General features: G+C 38.8%; 2 protein-coding genes across 7 annotated transcripts in view; both read right to left on the bottom strand.

Annotated features, from left to right (window-relative positions):
* Positions 1–4932, bottom strand: part of ntng1a (netrin g1a) — a 107218-nt gene extending 102286 nt beyond the window's left edge. For 2 of the 6 annotated variants that reach the window (XM_035412609.1, XM_035412610.1), the window contains exon 1: positions 3919–4930. The gene's annotated coding sequence lies outside the window, so the exon portion shown is untranslated. Of the gene's footprint in view, positions 1–3918 lie in introns of all 6 variants that reach the window. The other 4 variants (XM_035412607.1, XM_035412608.1, XM_035412613.1 and 1 more) reach the window with 4 other exon arrangements.
* A 13677-nt stretch (positions 4933–18609) lies between these two features.
* On the bottom strand, positions 18610–20271 carry prmt6 (protein arginine methyltransferase 6). Its single transcript, XM_035412142.1, has one exon. The coding sequence runs from the start codon at positions 20174–20176 to the stop codon at positions 19130–19132; it is 1047 nt and encodes a 348-aa protein (XP_035268033.1). The 5' UTR covers positions 20177–20271; the 3' UTR covers positions 18610–19129.
* Between the last annotated feature and the right edge of the window lie 923 nt (positions 20272–21194).

The following is a 21194-nucleotide window of genomic DNA, read 5'->3' as shown; positions in this document are numbered from 1 at the left end:
TTACGGAGAAGAATTCTTGGCATAGAACCTGTTGTGATTAATAGTCTCCCATTACATTACAGACATAATATTAATGCGTAGAAAAACGTCAGAGCTTGCCAGGGACTAGGACTGGTTGAGCGAGGGAGAGATAAGTCTAATGAGAGTACACTGATTCCAGGGTAGATAAGGGCCAGGGCATATTAAAGATCACAGGCGCTGGGTCATTATCACTTTTACAATTTAGACACAAGTCCTTCCTCTCATTAGCCTGCTCTCGGATTTTGGTGTCACAGCTAGAGGAATGGAGCGTGTCTCACATTACAAGCGAGACCTGCGCTATTTAGGATTGGATGCTTCCTCAGCCATAACAAGGGTCATTTGTACTGGTTTGCACAGCACAGATGAGCAAATTCAGAACTCCAAAGCCACTCTGAACACCATAAGGCTGAAGCTGATAAGCATCACTAAAGGTCGATCCAAAATGATCATTTGGAAGAGGCTTGTAAAGATGGAGGCACTAGAGTCTCTGCTAGAGAATGGGCTCCACTTTGTTGTATCACAGAATTGAATTGAACATATATTTATTTTACTCTGGCACAGGTTTTAATATTAATGCTTTATGCAAATGATTTAGCAAAAAGATCTCGGTACATTGTGTACTTTCTTCCCACTGACCCAGACAACACAGATTGGGAGTGTATTTTTGGGTTAGGATTCCACCAATGAGATAACATGGGAGCACATCTTATATTAAAAGCCATAAATGTTTCACAGAATCTATATGACCTGGAAGAACACACTGCAGGACACGATTTTTTCCCCCCTCCCTTAAGTTCTAAAATACCCCCTTGCGTCCACTTCAATTTCTTCCCCCGGGTCACTGGAGCATGGCAGAGTGTTTAAAACTCCACAGACAGACATGCCTGGCTGCCGTTGGTTAGTGTCACTGGTGTAGCTTCTGGGAAGCGTTGTGTTTACATAGCCTGCTTACTTTATCCTCTCTATCTCTGTCTCCTCTATCTTCTCACCCCTCTCCACGTTTGTCTTCCTTTTCTTCATCCTCTTCTACACCCCACTCCTCTTTCTCTATTGCTCACACTGTTTTGCTCTGCATTTTTCTCCCCTCTCTGTCTCACCCCACCCTTTGACCCGCTCTGTCCCCTTCTGCCTCTCTCTTTCTATTTTTACAAAACCAGTGTTTATGAAAATGATGCGCATAAAATGTAAGTTTTGCGAACAATTGCTCATGCACAGAGCTCACAGGGCAACTTGGCCATAGAATCATAATTGACAGTAGCCCCAAATAAGCATTTCGTAAATGTCCTTCCTCCCATGACCAGGAAAAGCACAGGAAACATTTCTCTGATACTGGATAATATAACATCGTGCGGCTGTAATAGGACTCATTTCGATGTATATGCCACCATATTAAAGACTGCATTCGGCCATTCTTCTTTTTGTAATGGTTGATGGAGACAGCTGTAGCGGTAACAACAGTTTCAGTGATGTGTCCTGGCAGTGAGCGGTAAAATCAAAGCAGAGGCTCATTTCTGTCCCCCGAACACCTCAGAACGTGGCAGGCCCTTCTTGACACAATCTGACTGCGAGAGCCTGACAAGCCCTGATCCTCTGAATAAAGCATTCCCTTCAGTGCGGCTGCCAAGGCACGCCTGACTCAGCCCACAGCTGCGCTCAGGCTCTCCCCTCGCACGGTTTGGAGGCTGCCACATGCAGTTTATGTGCGAGGGACCGGCCCTTTTGACAGGGTGACTCTTGTGGTACTGTTTCTGGCAGCTCCATTGCTCATGAGAGGGCGCATGTGGCTGCGGCCGTGTGTGTGTGTGTGTGTGTGTGTGTGTGCGTGTGCGTGTATGGGGGGTTGGGCTCTTCCGTTCATACAAAAAAAAACCTGCCTCCGAACAGAGGCGATGGGGGGAAAGCTCCTTCCCTTCCCCTTCTTTTCTCTCTAAGGTACTGTCTCTGCCACCAACCAGACACTTCCCCTTGACATCAGAAAACTGTATACATTATTTAAATCGCTTTTCCTAAAAGGCTACCATATTATTCAGCTTTCATGGTGACACTGGCTGACTGCTTGAAATGCTCACATCATCCACTAAGTGAAAGCAAACCAAGGTATTGCATTCAGGAAAATACAAAAAGCTTCATCTGAAATAAATGCTTACATTCACAGTAACCAGGATAAGACATTCCCAACTTCACCATGATGTACATATAATATATATATATATATATATATTTTTTTTTTTTTTTTAAGGATACACCATAAATCTGCTGGTGGTTTCATGAAATAATGGAATGCTCAATCATGTGACCTGGCTTTTGCTAATGTGACATTCTTATCATAGGCCAGTTATTAACTCTTTTTAAAAGGGTGGCCCGTTGACAACGAAGAGTATTATATCCTTCTAATGGTAACTGGTAAAATCAGTTGGTCACTAATCATCATCATAATTATGCCAATTTTTCGAGGTGATAAACCATTCATCTAGAACTACAAGAATGAGTTATTATTGGAAAACAAATTATTAATTAATGCAATTCGCAGCTCATTTGCAGCAAGCCTATAAAATCATAGACAATGCATCCATGCCAAACTATTAGTAACTTTTCAATTAAATTCAATTAAAAATATAATTAAGCAAATCACTTTTTTGTTTTGCTTATTAGCATCGTTATTATTTCAGACTGGATATTTCCCTGAAATACTATTTAATTATTAACAATATAGAAATGGGTGTGATGACTACTTTAAAACAATTCAATCACATGCATTTATATGTTGCATGGCAATAATACCTCAACTATTTCCCCGCGGTTTAAGCAGCCCACTAGTTCCTATACATCCATGATACTTTGTAACGCTTAAAACAATGACGAACAAATTTCACAACATCAGTCAGGGCACATCACTGCATCCACAATAGTTCAAATGAAAAAAATAATAATAATACCTTTCGGCCTTTTTCTAAAAAAAATAGCACGCAAATTCCTCGTCTTAACTTTTCATATTCAATGAGCATGATTTCATTTATTGCGCCCATGAAAAACTCTAAGATAGATACCTGCATTCAGTGTATATTCAAGGACAAAGTTTCATTCTGAATGTAACCGAACAAAACAACAGGGATGGACGTTATGAATTACCGCAAAATGCTCTCCCTGCGTTGCTATGGTTTGTTCGTCAGAAAAATTGTTAATCTAGTTCAGTCAAACCCCAAACAAAGTAACATTTGAAAAGAAAGACCTCGAAGCATCTCCAATTAACTGTCCATCGGAGCCTGGTGTTGCCTCGTAGTTTGTTGGCCAGAATCGTTACTATATGGTATTCTTCCTGTGCGCAGAGAAAATCTAAATACAATCTATTCCCTAAGTTGTTGTATTCAAAGTAGTAATACTGGTAAATATTTTTCAATTCGTGTTAATATCTTACGAATTCACAACAAATAACAATATAAAATGGGTTGATTACCCCCACCAGAGGGCGCTGTAAAAATCGGCCATATAACGTGCATTTTCTAAATGAAAGCTGCATCCTAAAGAACGAGGAATTAAATAAATTTACGCGTGTACACTCCTAAGAAAATTAGCATATGAATCATTAAACGCACCATAGAATCAATTTGTTTCCCATTTTATAGGTTTTTAAAATATACATGTTTCTATTACGAGCTATTTATTTATTCTACAGTCAAATGAAGTTGATGTCAGTTAGTGTCAAATGGGGAAATCGAGGCAATACTACATAAAACGACAGTTATGAGAAAACTCTCTCATAACACAAAATTACAGTGAATAGTTCTACTGTCGAAATAAATTGTAGGGTTTCCAGCACCCGCAGGCTGTTACGCGGATGCATTGCAGTAGCCGACAAATAAAAACTGAAACATTTACGGAAATACCTAGGCTACTTACAGTTTTTTTATGATTCCCTCTGTGTTCGCGGTACGATGGTCCAGTCTTTGTGAGTGTTCAACAAGTTCCGAAATGACCACTGAATCCTCTTTAAGATGCGTGAGTTAAATCTCAATGTGATGAGTTCAGGGAAAATGTGATGCAAAAAGTTGATGATGCACGAGTTTAATGAGCTGACTAAATAAACTGATTTAAGCCGTTTCCTAACACACGTCAATCTTCGTTGAATCACGGTGCCACCTTCATATAGCTTGCAATCGGGATCGGGGAGGAGATTTCAACCACTTCAAAATAAATGACTTATCACTGTCCGGGGAGCAGGGTCAGCGCGATGACATGGGAATATAGAATTTCGGCAGTGCGTTCCGTAGCTACAATGTTGTTCAAAAATCCGCTGCTTGCCTCTCCAACATACCGCCAGTATTGTGTAGTTTTCCCCAAAAGCCTCTTGCAAAACTTTAAATCGTGGCGTGGTTCCCACTTCTCAAGCAATCTTCATTGTGTCACTCCCCATATCCACAAGCAAGAGAATAAACTCCTGATAGCGGAAATGTTTTTCCCCGCGAGTCTTTAAGAACTCGTTTCAGACACTCAGTTGGGACAAGAATCGCGCCAATTAGCCCTTGTGCCTAGAATATCTTCTACAGTTTACTCAGCGCGCTTCCTCCACGCATTCCTCTACTCTGTGCGAGGTGTTAGTGTGCAATGTAGATGTGTTGACAGATACACATTTGGAGAGTCCATTGGATGAAACACACAGCACATAGATTCGTCCAGACCTAATTCTTTAGAGCATCCTCTCTGTTCACACCGCTCTGTTGGCTATCTCAGTGGGACATGAAGTTAGAGGACAAAGGACATAGCAGAGGAAATTAGGGTTTCCGTTGCCAACACCTAACACTGTAAGGAGAGATGTATGGGAGATAAGCAATCTTCTCCAAATGCGAGCTAATATAGGGATTGGAAGCAGTCTTCTGCCACAATACTTGCGCGATCCGCAGGGTCCTAAAGCTAGCATTTACCTGTCCTGTTTTATCAATTATAACGATCTGTTACGCTGTATAAATGTTTTAAAGTAAATAATGTGGATTTTGAATTGACTGCGCATTATACGCCATATGTTAAAATGAATGCACCTGCACTTTCTTACTCTATAACGACGTTTTGATGATCACGTGTTCCAAATACTATATCCGATAAGCTCACACATAATTTTGGGGAAAATCGAACGTATGTTTCAATTAATGTTTCGCATGCGCCATATCTCGTACAAAACGCAATTGGTTATGGGCGGCTCCTCCACATTCTCCGCGACGTTACGCAGTTAATGGTTTTGCCATAATTAACACCTGTCTTTTCAGATACTCAAAAGAAGCGCACGCGCGTGCTCATACTCTCGTACGTACCACGGTGCCTATATAGTACAATGACCACTTAAAAGAAAAATTGCAAATATGGTAATAAGGTCAGTAGCCTAAGGTCTGAGCATCCGACACACAAAAGAGGAAAGTCGAGGAATTCTACCATGACATTTACGCTACCGCTTTATTTGGGTCAGCCCTTTTATTTTGTCTCTGTGAGAAATAAGACACACAGACACTGCTTACATTTAAGGCTTTATTTTTTCGCAATTAGGGCCAACAGTGACATCAGCCGAAACAACTGATTAGTATTGGGAGCCATTTCAGGAGCGACCCCGCACACTGTCACGTTCGGGAGAACCAAGATGGTATTAAAATTCGATCAACCCCTGACAGTAAACCCGGGGTTGACGACTATTCTAGAGCGAAGAGCATTCATCCAGCTCAAGAAAAAAAAATGTCTTAGACGATGTCTTGTCCACATATCTATTTATACTAGAATATGTGCCAGACAAATAGTTACATTGATATCACTCAACAAATAGTCTATTATTGTAGGTCTATATCACTGGCTATTGTAAATACACACATTACATCAGATTTACCCTTTCAATCCATAGATTCCGCGTCAAGAAATGTATAAATGTGCAGTGAGGATCATGGACAACAAAGCACAAGTGCTGGAGACGGGATCTGTTATGTTTAACTAAAATGTAACATATAAATAGACTGAGCATCCAAACTATGAAAATACTGTACTGTATTTGTTGAAAAAAACCCCCCAAAGCATTTAACTATATGAACTGAACTGAAGAAATAAAATAGTGCCCCATAGCTATCACTTCAGAGGGGTCGCCAATAAAAAAAAAAATGCTACGAAAGTTTCACACGACAAAAAGTAGCAAAACTGGGAACGTGTCTGTGCGTGCGTGTGTGCGTGCGTGTGTGTCATATATAACGACAACAACGACTATTATTGACTTAAGATGTGTTTTTTGTTTCTCCTATCAAATAAGGTTGCAAATGTGGGCTATATTTCCTGAGGGATGAGACGATTTTCATGTTCTGAAGGTGAATTACAAAGCATCAGAAACTCCCATCGGAAGAAATCTGGTTTGGCCCTGTCAATCAATATGACTTATTATATAACTCAGACTATTAAATAAGACAAGTGAAGACCAAAGCGACAGGGCAATCCGTTTACGGAGTGTGATAATCAGAACGTGGTTTAAACGGCTAATAAAGGGGTGGGAAAATATTTTTTTATGAATATTAAAGGCGTGCTTGATTAAGATACAATATGGGAACAACACAGATCATATTTGGGCCTATAGGAAAAGTCACTAGTTTGATATGCAGATTCAGCACTTTGCATATGAAAACCAACCAGCCGACTTACCATGCACATTCTAAAATGAATGAATAAAATAAATAAATAAATAAATAAATAAATAAATAAATAAATACGGGAAAATCTGCAACCCTGATGTGCATGCTTCCTATCTTACGATTTAGTTCTCAAATAATTAAAACTAACGCACACACACACACACACACACAGAAACTGACAGCCATCAAAAAGTTTTGAGCAGCTAGTCTGCCTGTGAACATAACCACACCAATCAACGGCTTACTGGACATACCGGTCTGTAGATGGAGAATATATTGGCTCAGTCAGTTTGCAGACATAAAGGACCAAACAAGTCAAAAGCGTCATATTGGCAGTCTAGCTATAATGCAGCAGAGGGGGGGGGGGGGGGGGGGGGGGGGGGGGGAGTTCCAAATGTGTCAAGAAAGAAAGAAAGAAAGAAAGAAAGAAAGAAAGAAAGAAAGAGAAAGAAATGGCCCACATGAAAACAAAATGTCATATCCCGATTCAACTGGCAAACGGTTCCTTTCTGTAGCCTACTTACTGTGCCTAATAATTATTTCTAGACAATATAGGCAATTTTTATACATGCCACTCTTATCTATTAATTTGTATATGATCACGGGTGTTCAATCATATACGCTGCACATAGGTTTTCCCTGAAATATCGCGTCAAAAGTTTGTCTGAAGGCTTACATCACAACAACAACAAAAAGTTTCCCGCACCTATACTTTCCTTTCAAGGCGTCATTCCATCCGACTCAGAAGAAGAATGTGACGAGCTCAAGCACGTGTTGGTTTCGGACTTAAACCTTTGTGGACTGCAGTCAAAAAGATTTGCTCAAGAACGAACAACTCTCCCCACAGCTCTCCAGGAGTGGAAGAATCGAAGACACAAACGCCACTCCAATGGTAAAACAACAAGCCAAACAAATTCAGTGGCAGGGTGATGCAGACAGGCAACCACTTTAATTTCGGTTTTATACTCACTAAGAAAGCGCAAATTTAGTCCCTCATCTAGGTCGGTGAAATGCATGCATTTTAAAACGCAATACCGTAAATTCACCAGTATGCATAAAGATAGATTGTATCTGATATACTACACCAAATGGTCGTATTTTTTTAGGTTTGTGTGCACACAGCTCTCTCATTAAAAGTTACACACATTTGCACAGCCTAGCTTAACGTGACTTTGTCGGAGGGTTAGTAAAGACAAATATATTGTAGCGTCATGAGAACACTGTTCACCGCATGTGTTGGTTAAAATGATCAGGTCCGGAAATGTGATATATTCATCGTTTTACCCGAGAGCGCTCCTTGATAGTTAGCGTGCTTAAACAAGAGTGATTCAATCCAGGAATGTAATAATTGTTTAAAGCATGTGTCTTATGATTATAAAAAATGCAATGCTACGGGACCACATTTTAGCCGTCTCTAGCAGAGAAACACTACTCGGACACTTTACGCAGGCACCAGCACATTTACGCAAACTCCTTAGTACAACTTTGTACTAGCCTACATTTAGCCTCTACGGGAATTGAAAATGTAGTAAAACGTAGCAAAATCAGTGTTATGTTACATATTTAGTTGTAAAAATAAATAGGACACCCCTTATTACCTTATAGGGTAAACCCCCTGTGTTTGCTTCACAAGGTTGCGCGCGACCTCCCTCCCCCCCCCCCCTCTCTCTCTCTCTCTCTCTCTCTTTCATATACCGAATTTTATAACACGTATCAAACTTCGGTAAAATAAATTATTGGATGGTTTACTCAATAATTAGTTATCGTTATTGTTATATATTTTGTATTAAAAAAGAATAGAAATAAGAACAATAAAAACGAAATCAAGATGAAAGCCAGTCATTGGAACTAACGTGCAGTTTTACTATATATATATATATATATATATATATATATATATATATATATATCGTACACACGCGCGCGCGCACACACACACACACACAAACACACACACACACATATATATATATATATATATATATATATACGCACACAATATCAAACAAACAAAAAAACGAAAAAAAAACGAAACACAACCTGATTATGAAAAGGATGCAGTGTTCAGATCATAATGCAGGCCTAGCTGGTTGTGTTGTACACTGATAACTATTTATTTCTTCAGTTTTTGCTTTAGTTTCATTTCAGGTACATGGCAGCTCCCCATGTTTTTTTCTTTTCTTTTCAGCTGACAGAGCAGAATGATCCTACAGACCATCGATACAGCGATTTAAATAGTTCAACAACCGACGAAACTATTAACTGTACTTAACCAAACAGCCCAGCATAAGAGACTGTGTTTCTTGCTTGATGTCAGGATAAAAAACGGATTTCTTTGTTTCGGAAGCTACCCCAATATTTCCTTATGTCACCTCGAACAGTACGTCGGCGCAGGCTTGTTTGTCTGTGTATGTGTAGGTGTGTGTGTGCACGCGCACGCCTGCCTGAATGCGGTTGTATGTGTCTATATTATGTGCCTATATTTATGATGCTTATTAACACTCATTCCTTACAATTCTACCTGCCAGTTCACAGTTTAGAACAAACAAGTGTTGTAGGTTAGCATACATTATTTAGCGAGTTGTTTATGTTTTTTCTAGACATACATCATCACAGACTGTCCTGCATTTACCTCAGTGGAGAATACTTAATGTGGCGTAAAAAGCACAATGCAACCCAGTAGCAAATGCTTACACATGAGTTTGCCTGTCAAATGTACAATATAGAGACCATGTCGGTGCTTGAATTGCAAAACCCTAAATGGAATACTTATATTCTAGTGCTGAAAATGTCCACAAACTAAATTCTATCGGTGGCTCTGTTTCAAACAGATCACACAGTAGTTAGCTACATTATGCCTCACACCATCCATAGCATTGTCTAGCTTCGTAGAATACATATACAACAGCCTTCTTGTTGGCTACAACGTGTGAACTATGGCAAGTTGAAATGGGCAATAGGTGATAATTAGCGTTATATATATATATATATATATATATAATTAAAAATTGTAAAATAAAAAAATAAATAATAATAAAAAAATAATCATAATAATAATAAATCACTTCTGATTACACAGGATGGCACTTCATGTGTGGCTCAACAGATACAGTACTTGCAGGCTCTCTATCAGCCAGTGGGGGTCGCTGATGTGTGACAAGACGCTGTCATCCAGGCAGACTGAAACCGTCCTGTCCCTGAGCAACGCTATAGAAAATTGTGATTCACCGTACCGAGCTGCTGACAGTCCACCCTGGCATAGATCAGATTCAGTTCCACACTGGGGCCCATCCATGTGTCTGAACACTGCCTCAACAAGATGAGCCACCCAGCAGCACATATTCCATCCAGATATCATGAAAAATAATAGAATGGCACACATCAGGCAGGACAATCATATATGAATAGAATTATTTCATTATTATCATTATTATTATTCAAATATGCTTCAATATTTAAAATGTAGCCTTCTCAATTGCAAATAACTGTGAATACACCATCGTTGTTACATAGAAAATGATGATAGAAGGCATGTTGGCTCGTTAAAAGTTAAACTGCTACATAACACCACCGTACGCTACATAGCAGTTTGTGTATTAACTTTAAAATTGGGCAATCTCTTTAAAACCCCAAAATACCTGAAATAAGATCACTGTAGGTGGTTTAGTTTCATTTTAGGATTGGTTTAGTGTGGTTTATGATTAAAGACTGAAAAAAATCTAAATTACTGTGCACAGACTTAAACTGGGTGCATAAATGCCAAAACAGTAATGAATCAAAGAAGAATAAAAAAAAGGCTCTGCATACAAAAAGATGCCTGAAACACGCTTGAAGCATTAAGTTTTAATAGAAGACTAAGACAAACGTTTCAGCATTAGCTTTCTTGAGTGTAAATGATGATTAAAGATTGCAATAACAAATAAATGCTATATTTAATATTTCCAGTCAAATATTTAAATGTTTTGGGAAATCTAAAATTGTAAGTTATCATTTAAATTGTTATCATTTATAATTTGCATGGTAAAGGACTATCACTGCAATCTAAAACAAATATGCCCTTTTCCTATGAGCACATCTTACATCATAAAACTAAGAAGGAATATTCTTCTAAAATATATTTTTGATACTGTATGCAGAAGCGCACTCTGACACAAAAGTAGTTTATTGGATTGAAAATAACTGATAAACAAAAATATATAGTATACACACAATTTCTCTTACTTAAAGAGGAACAATAAAGATATCTTTACCTTTCTACATATTAGTGACAGAGCGTCAACATACTGTAAGTATATAAGTCTGCCAGACAGTTTCCCTATTCAACATTTCACAAAACCTTTTTTTTTTCAGTATAAAAGAAGTCAAATGGGTGATGACAACGGGTTATTTTGGCCAGTACCCAGTGGGATTAAAGACGGTCTCTGCAGAATTTAGGGATGAGACTGAGTTTCCTGACAAGGCCTATATTTTTATTACGATGGCTAATCTCAACCTCAGTGGGAGCATGTAAAAAACAATGCTTCCATTTCAGTTTATGAGGATGCAGGTATGCAATTGGGTCTTTCTTTTATGTTATATTACTTCTTGCTTCCCATGCACATAATGCTGCTGCTTGACCAGTTCAATCAGATATTGAGAACAGTTGTATTTTTTTTTCTCAAAATAAAAACAACAAATTTCACTCTACTGTTCCCATACTTTTGGAGAGAACTGTGTGCATTGTAATTAAAAGGCAATCTAAGGCAATCTGAGCTCAATGACAATATTATAACATACAAGTGTGTACATATTATATCTGTTATGAAACAGATGGCATTTTCTGATACTGTGCCATGCACCATTTTAACCTTGTCTATAAAACATTTTTCTCATGAAGCCTCCGTCTCCTCTAATAAAGTACTTATAAAACAGTAAATTAATGAAAATGATTAAATATGATTGAATCCCTCAAATGAAAAATCCATCTTCTAATAACCTGTAAGCAATTTCCAGTATAGAAATTTCCAAAACTATTACTAGTACTACTATTGCTAGTACTCTACAGTACTGGCAATGTGATGTACTGTAACCATAAGGGAACTTGACTTAACCATAACGTTTCAGGTTTGAATCCAAGAAATAGCCAGGCTGTCGTACCCTTGAGAAATGCATATCACCTGTATTGTAAATACTCAGCCATTTTAATGGGTAATATATGAAATGTAAGCCATGTAAGTAACCCTGTATTGAGGCATCTGGTAACCAGATCAATAGTGTAATGTAATGCACCACACACGCTCCGAGACTCCAATTCACTACCTCCTCCATTGACTGAAAAGCTTCCGCACCATTGCTGCTTACTATTTTGCACTCAGCAAAGCCATGCATCTAAAAATCTATGAAGAAGTTCAATAACTGGCACTGCAGTTGACATGGGCCGGCAGTCACGTGGGAATGCCGTCTGTTATTAGTCATCTACAACATTCTTTGTTTACTGTAATATGCCTATTGAGCATTGCAGAAATGATGCCGACTGCTGTTTTTGCACTGAACTGTCTCAAAGACTCAATACAAAGGGCATTCAGACATTTTAGGTCAATTCACTGCATGTTGCAACCATCTGGCAACAAATCACAAATGCATTCTGCAGGTGAGGAAAAAACATCCTTGCCCAGAATTTATTATCATCTGTGCCCCCACAAGCTCCTCATGCCAATCTGTGGTCTAAAAACCTGTTTCATAAGGTGCCTTAAACCCCCCCCATAACTGGACTTGCCTAAATTGCAATATCATATTAAGTGAAACAATGCTTGGTAAGAAATAAATAGAACTATAATCCAAAAAGTGCATGATTGAAAAGGGATTATGATGGGCCCACACACTATGTGGATTTGTACCATGCTCGGGCCGACTTGCCTGTCTGAGGCTGATTATGATGTAGCCTTGTGTGCAGATTGTGCATGTTCTGAGAGTGAGCTGGAATCCATTTTCCTGCACCAGTAACAACTGCCCTAGATTTGTTGTCTGTCCATCATATTTGCTTCAACAGTTGCAAATTCTGGACCGTTTTGTCAAAAAATAAACTTGTTGTTTATGGACAAATGTATGCGTTGTTTTCATTGTCTGTCTCTGGTGCTTTAACCTTACAATAATTACTTATCCTCACTGGATAAGTCACCCCGAAGCTTACTGTCTGTACCCCATCCACCACTCCAGCCTGTCTCACCACTCCTGGACTGCCACCTTCAGACGCTTCATGCAACCCTGCCAGACCCCCCTGCGCCTGGTTCCCTCAAAGGTTTCTTCCAGCATTTCTTCCAGGGAGTTTTCCCTTGCCACTATTGCCTCCGGCTTGCACTGTGGGGGTTTAGGTTAGGGTAAAAGCGTTTTGCGACAAATCCTTAGTAAAATGTCCTATATAAATAATAAGAATAAGCCATAAGCTCTATGAAAGTGGTCAATTTAATAGATTGATGCAAAGAAAAAAAAATTCCACGGCACTCTTTGTTGAGGGAAAGTTTTTTTTTTTTTGATTAATATAGCGGTATGTTCATAGGAGGTTAAAAAGATGTACCAATCCTAAGCCTCTTAGCTTACTTGCCTTCGTCAGGGTATGATACAGTGTCTTATAAACCCATTAGAGATGGGTTGCATGTCGGCAGAACAAGATAAAAAATGACTCATTCATTCAACCCGGGTGACCTCTGAATGTGTTGTAATTATGACGGAAAAGAACATAAATGCAATAGGCTATATTAATGGATGATTTCTGCCTGATTTGCATCTGGATATTGGAGGTGTAGGCTATGTCATAATTAAAGCATGCAGCATTTCCCTTAAGATATATTAAAGTAATCTACAATCTTCCATCTTCAACATCATTATAGTTTTTTTTTTTAAATATTAGAAATATCATGAATCCATCCCAAATGTGTAGCTTGTCCAAATGGTTTTGAACTGAAGACTCATTCATAATACATACATATAGCTTATAAAATAAGAGCAATGCAATCATGACATATCCAGATGTTATTTTATGTCAATGTATTTATTTTAATTATGTGATTTTTTCTTATATCATCTCAATGGTACATATGTAGACTAACCATTCTTGTAACTTTCTGCCAAAGACGTGCAGTTCAGCTGGTTTCCTCAACACTGTATTGCACGCCAAATCTATATACTCAGTGCGACCCTCCGTGCTTTCTCTTATGAACTCCATGCATACAAAATGTGTTAAAAAACAAAAAAGCCTGAATAACCAGCCCTAAAAACTCAGAATTCCTTGCTCAATACCCATACACAGTTACCAACTATAGTGCAAAGATATGACATTACAGCATATTTTGGGAAATAAATACATCTATATCTTTGTCTGTGTGCTAGGGGAAAAAATCAGACCACAGAAAAAAATAATGAAAAAAAATTAATAAAAATAAATATGAAGTATAAATTAACCACCAATATATGTGCGGAAATATTTTTTATCTGACAGTATGGTGGTGCTGTGGGAAGCCCTGTCGCAAGAAGGTCCAGGGTTCGAATCCAGGCTGGGCCTTTCTGTGTGGAGTTTGCATGTTCTCCCCATGTCCGTGTTGGTTTCCTCTGAGTACTCTGGTTTCCCTTCACAGTCCAAAGACATGCAGGTAGGCTAATTGGAAACTCTAAATTGCCCATAGGTATGAGTGTCTGAGTGAATGGTGTGTGTGCTCTGCGATAGATTGGCAGCCTGTCCAGGGTGTATTCCTACCTCTCCCAGTGTGCACTGGGATAGGCTCCAGCACCCCCCGTGACTCTGCCCAGGATAAGCAGGTATAGATAATGGATGGATTGATGGATGTCATAGGGGGCCACGTCATACATGGTGGCAACAGTTTGATAGCCAGCCCTTTGGTTTGAGCATGATGGCTGCCACTGCTAAAATAACAAAGAGGTATTCAAAGCCAAAAACTGGAAAATTCTTGACAGGCTAAGTCATACACCCGATCTGAATGCAACTGGACATGCATTTCATGTTGAAGAGAAAACTTAAGGCTAGCCCATGAAACAAGCAGGAGCTGAAGATGGCTGCTTCACAGGCCTGGCAGCTGATGATGTCTATGGGAGTCATTGCATGCAAAGGACATGTCCCAAACATTTTGGTGTCCTAAAATGTGGGGGTGGGGGGGGGGGGGGATTTATAAATAAAAATAGCTATATCTATATGGTGAAACAAAAGTGTATGAAATACTCTTATATAATGGCTGAGAATCTAAAATTGTGAAGTACAGAGCAAATGTTTTTTTTTAAGTTTATCCAAAACATAATACAGCTAACTGTATACTTTACATTTTATTTGTAGTTCTGTTTACTTTTTGGCGCATAGAAAACACTGGGAGGAAGGCAGTATTAAATACAATTCACTGCAAGCCCTTGAGGGACCTATGGCTTTCCTCTTTGCAGCTTTAAGTTTAACATTAATCTTCTTGTCAAACGTGCCTTCACTCCTGGATGAACATTGTATAAGTTTGAATAGATGCATGGCAGTATTGATTCTTCACACAATTGCTATGCAATACAAGCAAAATAATCCTATTCCAGGGTTGCAATGTAATTTATATTCTTTAAAAAGGATTAAAAACTAGCCAAACCTTGAATAATAATTAGTTTAACATTTAACTGAGGTAAATGACTCAAGAGAAAGTCCAGCACACAGTTCAGCACTTGCTTGAAGCTAATATCATACCTGACATTTCCATTAAATCTGAGATCTCGGAGTGCAATGGGCAATCCAGCTGTTGAACACCACCACATACCCGTGGCAACATTGGTCAAATTTAACCAACCGAAAGTAATGTAATTAAAGTGCTTTCAAGACAACAGTAAAGAAATAAACACTTTCACAGCCAGAAGATGTTTTGTCAAAGTGTATGTAGTAGAATAGCCTATAACTGCAGCTGAGATGGAGCTCTTACCAACACTACCAGCTCACATTTATACCACAGTCAGTTCACAGTTTTGTGCCACTAGCCCTGTGGAAGCAGGCAAAAAACATGGGAACATGTGAGAATAGACGTAATTTATGACAAATCTCCACCATCTTCCAATTCCATGCAATTCAAGTAGCTAACTGATAATGGTAAGATGTGGAGCTTACTGACATAATCATGCAGTTTCACTTTTCACTGACAAAGTAACATGGAATGCTTAGTGCCCATTTTGCTCATAAATATGCATGCTTTGACAAAAGAGGCTACAGAGATATTTTAAAAGGAGCCCTAACAAACATAGTGAGCTCTTTATTTTATATATTTTATATGCTATACCTGGAACATGGCATCCATGCTTTTTGTCTGTGCACACAGTCAATGCAGAATTCTACAGGCATAATTTATAAACTTCAATTGTATTTTACTTGTACCTTGGCTGGGATGATTAGGAACCGCCACACAAACCCTCTATCAAAGTCAGTGATACCTTCCAAGAGAAAGAATATTATAGGTACACTACATTTTCAAAAGTATGTGGATACCTGTTCTAATTAGTGGTTTCAGCTATTTCAGCCCCACTCATTACTAACAGATGCATAAAATCAAGCGAACAGCCATGCCATCTCTCTTGACAAACACTGGCAGTAGAATTGGTCGTACTGAAGAGCTCAGTGACTTTCAACGTGGCATTGTCAACAAGTCAGTTTGTCAAATTTATGCCCTGCTAGAGCTGCCCCAGTCAACTGTAGGTGCTGTTATTGTGAAGTGGAAACGTATATGAGCAACAACAGTTCAGTAGGCCACCCAAGCTCACAGAACAGGACTGCCAAGTGCTGAAGCGCGTACCAAATAAAAATCATCTGTCCTTAGTCCCAAACTACCAATGTCAAGAGCTTAATGGAATGGGTTTCCATAGCCGGGCAGCCATACCCAAACCTACGATTACCATGTGCAATGCCAAGCATCAGCTGGAATGGTGTAAAGCACAGTACGTTGGACTCGAGCAGTGGAAACAGATTCTCTGGAGGGAAGAATCATGATTCACAATCTGGCAGTTTGATGGATAAATCTGAGTTTGATGGAATGCATAGTGCCAACTGTAAAGTTTGGAGGAGGCAGGATAATGGTCTGGGGCTGTTTTTCATGGTTTGGGCTAGGCCCCTTAGTTCCTGAGAAAGGAAATCTTACTACTACAGGACCCAATGACATTTGTTAGTCTGTTTCCTGTCAATTTCAAAGGACCAACCTACTACCAGGTGCCACTTTCTTTTCAGTGAAGTCATTGTATCACCATGACATCAGCAGATAGCAGCTTCCTAATTGACCAAAGGAGTAATTTTTATTTATTGATTTATTTATTTATTTTTTGCAAAATGAGATAAGGGCAACCCCTCCAAAATAAATTCTCTGTGCTTGGGTGAGCCATAACCAATTATGTACAGGCCTGTAGGGCTACCAGTTAGAACCAGCACTTACGTAGTTGAGATACATGGCTAATAAGTCTAACCAATAGAGGTGCTGATAAACAATAATGTATTAATAAACAGCTGGCTTCTGCTAACACAAACCAAATTTGCTAAAAGAGGTGGGGTTTATCCTCTGATAATACTATTAAAGTACACACTTGTGCAGCAGCCTCCTTACCCTAACCTACTTCTTTCCTTTACATGAATTATGATCTCTCTCAATGCATCTAAAGGTTAGACAAAAACCATAATATAAAACGTAAAGGTCGAATTTAAAAAAAAAAATGCATTATGGCATAAACTGTGATTTTATTCTGCAATAGCATTTTGAAGAAATCTCCACATAGCCTTAATCTAAGACAGACCAAGAGTTACCTCCTCCAATACGTACCATTAACTTCAGTAGGAAAATCTTACTGGGCTGAAAGAAAAAGATGGTCAGACAGAGTCAGATATCTGCCTAAATTTCAAAGTAATTACCATTCCAATGATATCACTGAACATCATCCATATCAAATGGCTCTATGCTGAATATGGAATGGGTATGATCTGCACACTGAATTATCAGTGCTGACATTCATAGATTAGAATGAGGAAGTTCTGAAATTACATATGTTTAAGTGCCTTTCTGTTCTTTATGGAGAAGATTGGGTAAATGCTCCATGTATGATTGCATGAAACATCTTTGCCATTCATTTTCGAATGCAGCTTAGTTTCAATGGCAAGCTTTCGACTGTGAATGTTCCCTTAGTGCCAACCAGTGGAATACCCTAATGTACAAAGAAATTGCATCTGCAGTGAAATGACATTGCTGAAAATGGGAAGGCCAGTGCTTTGTCATTTTACATATAAAAAATAATTCAAACAGGCTGCTGGGTGGCTCATTCAGTTAAGGAGCCTGTGTGCTAAATGTTAAAGCTGTACACAAAAGGTCTCTTAATTAATTCTGTGCGATATTGGCTGTGGGCTGCAGTGTGAAAAGAAGCAGGCTAGCTACACCACGTTTTGCAAAACTGTGGATGTCCACACTCTGTAGAATCAGCTGTGGGGTCCGTTCACGTATACAGCTGGAAATAAATTGACATTCCAAATTAGGGTGGAAATTGAGTAAGTTCAGCCACACACTGGGCACCAATATTTTCAACGATAATAATAATAATAATAATAATAATAACAATAATAATCTGCAACCTTGCTTTTTCATACAATGGATACAAGGCCTTCACTTTGAGAGTACTTTGTATGCAAGAGAATATTATATATTAGCAACAACCAGTTTTTAAGTGAAAGCCATAACCAATATCAGTGCTTTGCACAATTTCCTAAAACATTACTCTTAGCTTATGTAACAAGTAGGCTACCACTTCTTCAGAACTCCAATCTTAAATCTTATTACTGAATAATTTGTATTTTTTCCATCTGTTTACAGTCGATCATGCTACAGGCCATCCGGTGTAACCTGTGCATCAAATATACATAACTAGATGTAATGAAGTTATGCACTAATATCAAGTGTGGAAACACAGCTCAGTAGTAAACAAAATTGTCAAGTTATTTAATCTTGCCACCATTACAGAGTAATGTGTGTCATTGCCACAACTAAAGATGTGCCGATATCAAAGCATTTACAGTGAAATGGTAGAAAAAAGGCAATATATTTTAGATAAGGCAAGTTTTGGTTCCTGTTTTTGTGATGAATATTTCAAGGTATCTACTGTACAATATGCAGGGTTGGACAGGCATCAACAACTTGTACAGCAAGAGATAAATTTTAAATATTCCCAAATAAGAAATTGTTAGAGCATTACTTAAGAAAACTTTCACAAATCCACTTATATGAATAACATACATTACAAATAAACAAAGATAGTAACAATAATCAGAATTCAATGTTCACAAACTAATATAACGCATTACATAATTTGCAGGTAAAATGATCTTTTCTACTTTTGAAGTCAGAGCTGCACTTTTCAAATGTTTGACAGCACACATTCATAAACGGTTGACATGAACACAAAGTAAACACGCTTTAAAAAAATAATTTTGTTCACTGAGCATCTGCATAGCCGTCAGGAATGGAAAAAGTCTTGGATTTCTTTTTGAGGTCTCCTATTGTGTAGTCCACGTGGACGCATATGTGTCTGGAACTTTCCTCAGAGGGGTACATGGTTATCTCCCCTGTGATCTTCGTGTCCTGGATCACATCAACGGGCTCGTGAAGATACAACACTGCTTGCTTCCAGTGAGTTTCCGGATTGAACGGGGATGTTGATAGGACTAGGGGTTTTTCTTCTCCCGGAAAACTTACGGTAAACCACACACAGAAGGCATTGACACTGGAGGAACCGAAGCACTCACATCCAAAGTTACCTTGCACACGTTTCAGTTGTTCTTCCGTCACCGTGTGCAAATCTAACTCGGCAAATTTAGATGGGTGAGAGAGTACGTCCTCTACGGTCACCAAGTTCACAGTGATATCGTTGTTCATGATACATTTTCTTGCGAAGTCAGACATACAAGACATGTCTACACCATACTGGTCTTTCACTGTACTCCAGAAATGTAACCGGTCCTCCACCACCAAATCGTTTATAGGTGCAATATAAAGATCTGCTTTGGAGGGTAAAATGAGGCCCCCAGGTTTTAACCATTTGTCACGCGCAAAAAGCACAGAGTTTAGCATGGATTCATGGAGCAAAGCATACCCCATCCATTCACTGACTATCACATCCACAGGCTCCGGCAGATCGATTGTCTCTAACGTACCTTTAATGACATCGATCCTATCTTCCATGTTATTCAGTTTCACGATCTCTGTCGCTTGATCAGCGATTGAACTTGCCTCGACCGCGTAGACCTTTTTGGCTCCAGCTTGAACACAAAATATACTGAGGACGCCGGTTCCTGCACCAACATCCAAAACGACTTTGCCCTGGATGGCATTACTGTTCCTCAATATTCCCATTCTGTATGTATTAGTGCGAACATTGTCTGCAATCATTTCTTCGTGAATGGTTACATCAGCATAACTATCGAAATATAAGTTATCCTGAACACTTTTGTCCAACTTCCTTTTCTTTGTAAAGTGAGACATGTTTGTTTCCCCTGAAAACCCCTTCCTCAGTCCAAGCAAAGTCACGTTGGCTTTCACATTCACCGAACTTCCTCAAGGGAGGTGATCAGCTGCATCATGGTACTTGTAGTTTTAACAGTAGCTTAATTCGCGTTGCAGCGTGGTTTCACCTATTCAACTAGATCTTTATTAAAAACTACATATCCAATAAGTGCGACAATTACAGGGACCCAAAAGACACGGGCGCCATGAATATACGTACACGTTTCTTTGATTCGCTGCTTTAGTGGTTCGGTTGTTAAAGCCGTCCAAGGAAATAGAAAGACAATTAAAATATGTGGCAGTTTATTGAGGTGAGACTTTTTAATTCAAAAGAGAAATGAATGTACAGAATCTACGGCTAACGTGCGCAACCCATTTCGGTAGCGGAAAGCACTGACTGATCCAGCTGAATAGACCATAGATAACTAGTCAGCAAGGTGTGATCCTATAGAGCAGTGGCAACCAACCCTATTCCTGGAGATCTACCGTCCTGTTGGTTTTCATTTCAATCCTAAATTGGCACACCTGACTCTACTAATTAGTAGCTCAACAAAATCTCTAGCTGTTGAATGAATTGCGCTTTGTTATGGTTGGAGTGAAGATCTACAGGGTTGGTTACCACTGCTATGGAGCGTTCAAGTCCCGCCCACCGCAACAGTTGACTGGGCCTAGGAAGTGGTTTGACACAATGGCATGTTTTAGAAAACCAAATGTGACAAAATTAAATAAACAAATTGATAATTAAATAAATTAAGAGCAATTAAACAGATAAAAAAAATATATGAAATAATAAGCCATGAAATAAATACCGTATCTACTAATTTTTTATCTCTTTTATTTATTTCATGACGTTTTCATTTCCAAAGGACACTGTGCACCTTGGCTCTTTTATTAATTTCCTCGCATATTTATGTCTCTCCAATTTATTTCAACATATTTATTTCAAAATGACTCAACTTGTCAGTCAACATGGAAGGGGCAGTATCAGCTATGATCA

The sequence above is a fragment of the Anguilla anguilla genome, chromosome 4, assembly GCF_013347855.1.
Source record: "Anguilla anguilla isolate fAngAng1 chromosome 4, fAngAng1.pri, whole genome shotgun sequence".
Lineage (NCBI taxonomy): Eukaryota > Metazoa > Chordata > Actinopteri > Anguilliformes > Anguillidae > Anguilla > Anguilla anguilla.
This window is presented reverse-complemented; position numbering and strand designations above follow the sequence as displayed.